This window comes from Austrofundulus limnaeus, unplaced genomic scaffold, assembly GCF_001266775.1.
Source record: "Austrofundulus limnaeus strain Quisiro unplaced genomic scaffold, Austrofundulus_limnaeus-1.0 Scaffold280, whole genome shotgun sequence".
NCBI classification, from domain to species: domain Eukaryota; kingdom Metazoa; phylum Chordata; class Actinopteri; order Cyprinodontiformes; family Rivulidae; genus Austrofundulus; species Austrofundulus limnaeus.
Window position 1 is genome coordinate 280,419 of NW_013952682.1, and position 3,067 is coordinate 283,485.

General features: G+C 38.4%; 1 protein-coding gene across 1 annotated transcript in view; it reads left to right on the forward strand.

Moving 5' to 3' along the window:
* The window catches only part of wdr11 (WD repeat domain 11), a gene marked incomplete at its 5' end in the record, with an annotated part of 85,302 nt that overhangs the window by 67,638 nt on the left and 14,597 nt on the right, over nucleotides 1–3,067 (forward strand). The window contains 2 exon segments of the mRNA XM_014021175.1: nucleotides 519–690; nucleotides 2,364–2,472. Of these exon segments, the coding sequence (XP_013876629.1) occupies nucleotides 519–690; nucleotides 2,364–2,472 (281 nt within the window).

Consider the following 3,067-nt stretch of genomic DNA (forward strand, 5'->3'; position numbering starts at 1 on the left):
ATTTTATATAATATAAATGGTGACAAAATAAATGTTTGGATAATTTTTCAAAAGAACAAACATTCAATAACAAGTGTTTAAGGCAGGTAAGAAAAAATAAATAAATTTTGGATGTAAATCTTCAGATTTCTTAACATTTAACAGTACCAACATGGTCTGTCCTGTGCAGAATGACAAACTTATTTCTTTACTAAAACCTCTGTAACTTTGCTCCAGTTAATGTTAGCAGCATGAATCTTTGCACAGGTGATGTTCACAAGTGGATTTATGGTTTCCAAGAGTTTTTAGCCTGATTCATTATGGTTTTAAATAGGTTATATAATGTCTAATGAAAAAATAATTCAGGTGAGAGTGAAAAAAAATGTAATATGTTCCATCTTCAATATCTCTAAAATCAGAGCAGCTGTTTTAATACTTCACTTCTGATGAAATCTCCCAAGTGTTGCTTTATTTTGATACCAAGATTGTTAGCTGATTTTTATTACAGTATGTAAAATCCCAGCTCTCCTGTGTTGTAGGTTCAGATGGTCAGCAGCATACGGTTCGGTCGCAATGTGAACTACCGCATCTTAGACATCGACTGGTGCACGTCGGACAAGGTGGTTCTGGCGTCGGACGACGGCTGCGTCCGCGTGTTGGAGATGGCCATGAAGTCTGCCAGTTATCGAATGGATGAGCAGGACCTGACAGGTGAGGACAGCTGGGAGGCGGGTGTCTCAGAGTTAGAAATGTTTTCAAGAAATGGTTACACTTTACTTCCTGATGCATCGCAATAATCCAGGAAAATCTAAATAAAAGTTGAGTAGGACCACCCTGAACACACAGAAGATCTGGTTTGATCTCAGAAGCTGAGCAGGGTTGGGCCTCGTTAATTGTTGAATGGGAGACCGCCTGGTAATGTTAGTTGTAAAAAGTTTTGTCTCCTCCAAGAGACTTGTTTGAGGACTTAAGCAGTGTTTTCACATGGTGGACACACAAATTTAACAATGACAGTCAAAACTCTCAGCCTAACTATCATTAGGAACCTGATTTGTTCATAGATGACCATCAGCCTAACTACTGATCATTAGTTGCACTTAATGCAACTCAGGTCAAAAGCCACATTCTAATATTTCTGATTAGGGTTGTGTATTGGTAAGAATTTGGGGGTATGATGCATATCATGACACAGGGTCGCAATATGATATATCACAATATACTGTATTGCGATAAGGTGATATATTGCCATTTTTTCTCAAAAAAATCTCATTTAAAAGGAGGGATATTATGTGTTTTCCAGGCACATAATTCAGTTCTATACCACAATCACTAGGGATGCAACAATCCATGGATCTGTATGGAACGGTTCAATACACACTATGTATGGATCAATACACACTATGTATGGATCAATACACACTATGTATGGATCAATACAGATTATTTAAATTTATTTTATCAGCTCGTCTTCTAAAGATGCTCTGTGTTGAAGGATCAGTGGATCTGTGCTCAACTACTCTACCTATGCTGCATTGTGGAGCACAGATCTACTGAGAAAACTGCTGTTTCAGCAACGTTTAATTTAAAAACTGTACTTTTGAGGTTAAAAAAATGTTCAGAATTAATTTAAATAAATTACAAGTTAAGGAGGACATGGACATTTCTCTTTTTTGTATCGAATAATATCGAACCGTTAGACTAAAACATCAAACTGAACCAAAGCGTGAATCTTCTGTACTGTTGCAGCCCTAACAAWATCATAACTATGTTAGCTTCAGTTGTTCATAAAAAGCTGTTTGTATCAAAAATAACAATGATTTTGCTTCACAGCGTATCTAAACGCCTAAAACTCTTACCGTTTCAGACACTCCCACTTCAGCACGTCTTCACAACAATGCTTCAGGGGAGGGGTGCTCTGTGGAGCGGTAGCTCGGCTGCAGACTGAGCTAAAGGGAGGAGCTTTGTACAAATAGGTGGAGCTTTGTACAAATAGGTGGAGCTTTGCACAAATATGCGGAGCTTTGTATAAATAGGCGGAGCTTTGTACAAATAGGTGGAGCTTTGTACAAATAGGTGGAGCTTTGTGTAAATAGGTGGAGCTTTGTATCAGTACGCGTTTAGGCAGCTCCACATGTCTGCCACAGGGATTCACGGATTCCTGAAACATGCCTGAATGAGTCAAATCAACACTCTGAGTGTGTTTTTAAYGAGGCAGAAATGAACTATWTGCYTGGWAAATACATAACCCCCCCTTAATTAAATATCAACAGTGCTTTAGAGAATCAATACAGTATCGGGAATTAAAATATCGCGATATTTCAGTGTATCGRTATTTTCTTGCACCCCTGTTTGTGATACAGTTTAACTGTGGGTTACGTGCACAGATGCTGTGTGGTGTCCCTACCTGCTGCTCCCCCGGGCCGCCCTCACTCTCAAGGCTTTCCTCCTGCTGCAGCCCTGGTCCGGAACCTTCACCATGGACATCACGCAGGTGTAAGTCTCATACGTCCAACTTGGCACTGAAAACACGCCCGTTCTAATAAAAAAACTAATAAAATATGAAAGTTCTGATCGGGTTATTTAGGAGCTTAGAATGTGTCGATGGATCACAGTTTAGTTTTGTTTTTTTCAGCTTGCTTTAATGTAAAATCCTCCACACAGAATCTGTTAATAATTGAGAAACTCCTTCARGCTAAACTGCATTTTAACTTGTGTTTTGTTCCTCGCACAACCAGGGGACGAAGATTAAACAGATGAACCCTTCTCTGTTAAGCTTCCTTCTAACAGCCACACTTGTCATGTTTGGATCTGAACGCAGAGTTTTAACAACCGTATCATAAATTAAGTTTCCTTATTAATTATAAAAAGGGGCTATTTTAAGACCATTTAACAAAAGTACAAATCAGATGCATGTAATTCTTATTAAAATTTAATCTTTAATTCTGTTTCACTTAGAATTGCTCATGATTTACAGCAAATAAACAGTGGTGGGCAGCGCTAACCCAAAAATTAGCTCCGCAACTTCAAAAGTGCTTATGCCATAGAAAAACTAGCAGAAGCTAATTTTAAAGCACAAGTTCAATTTGAC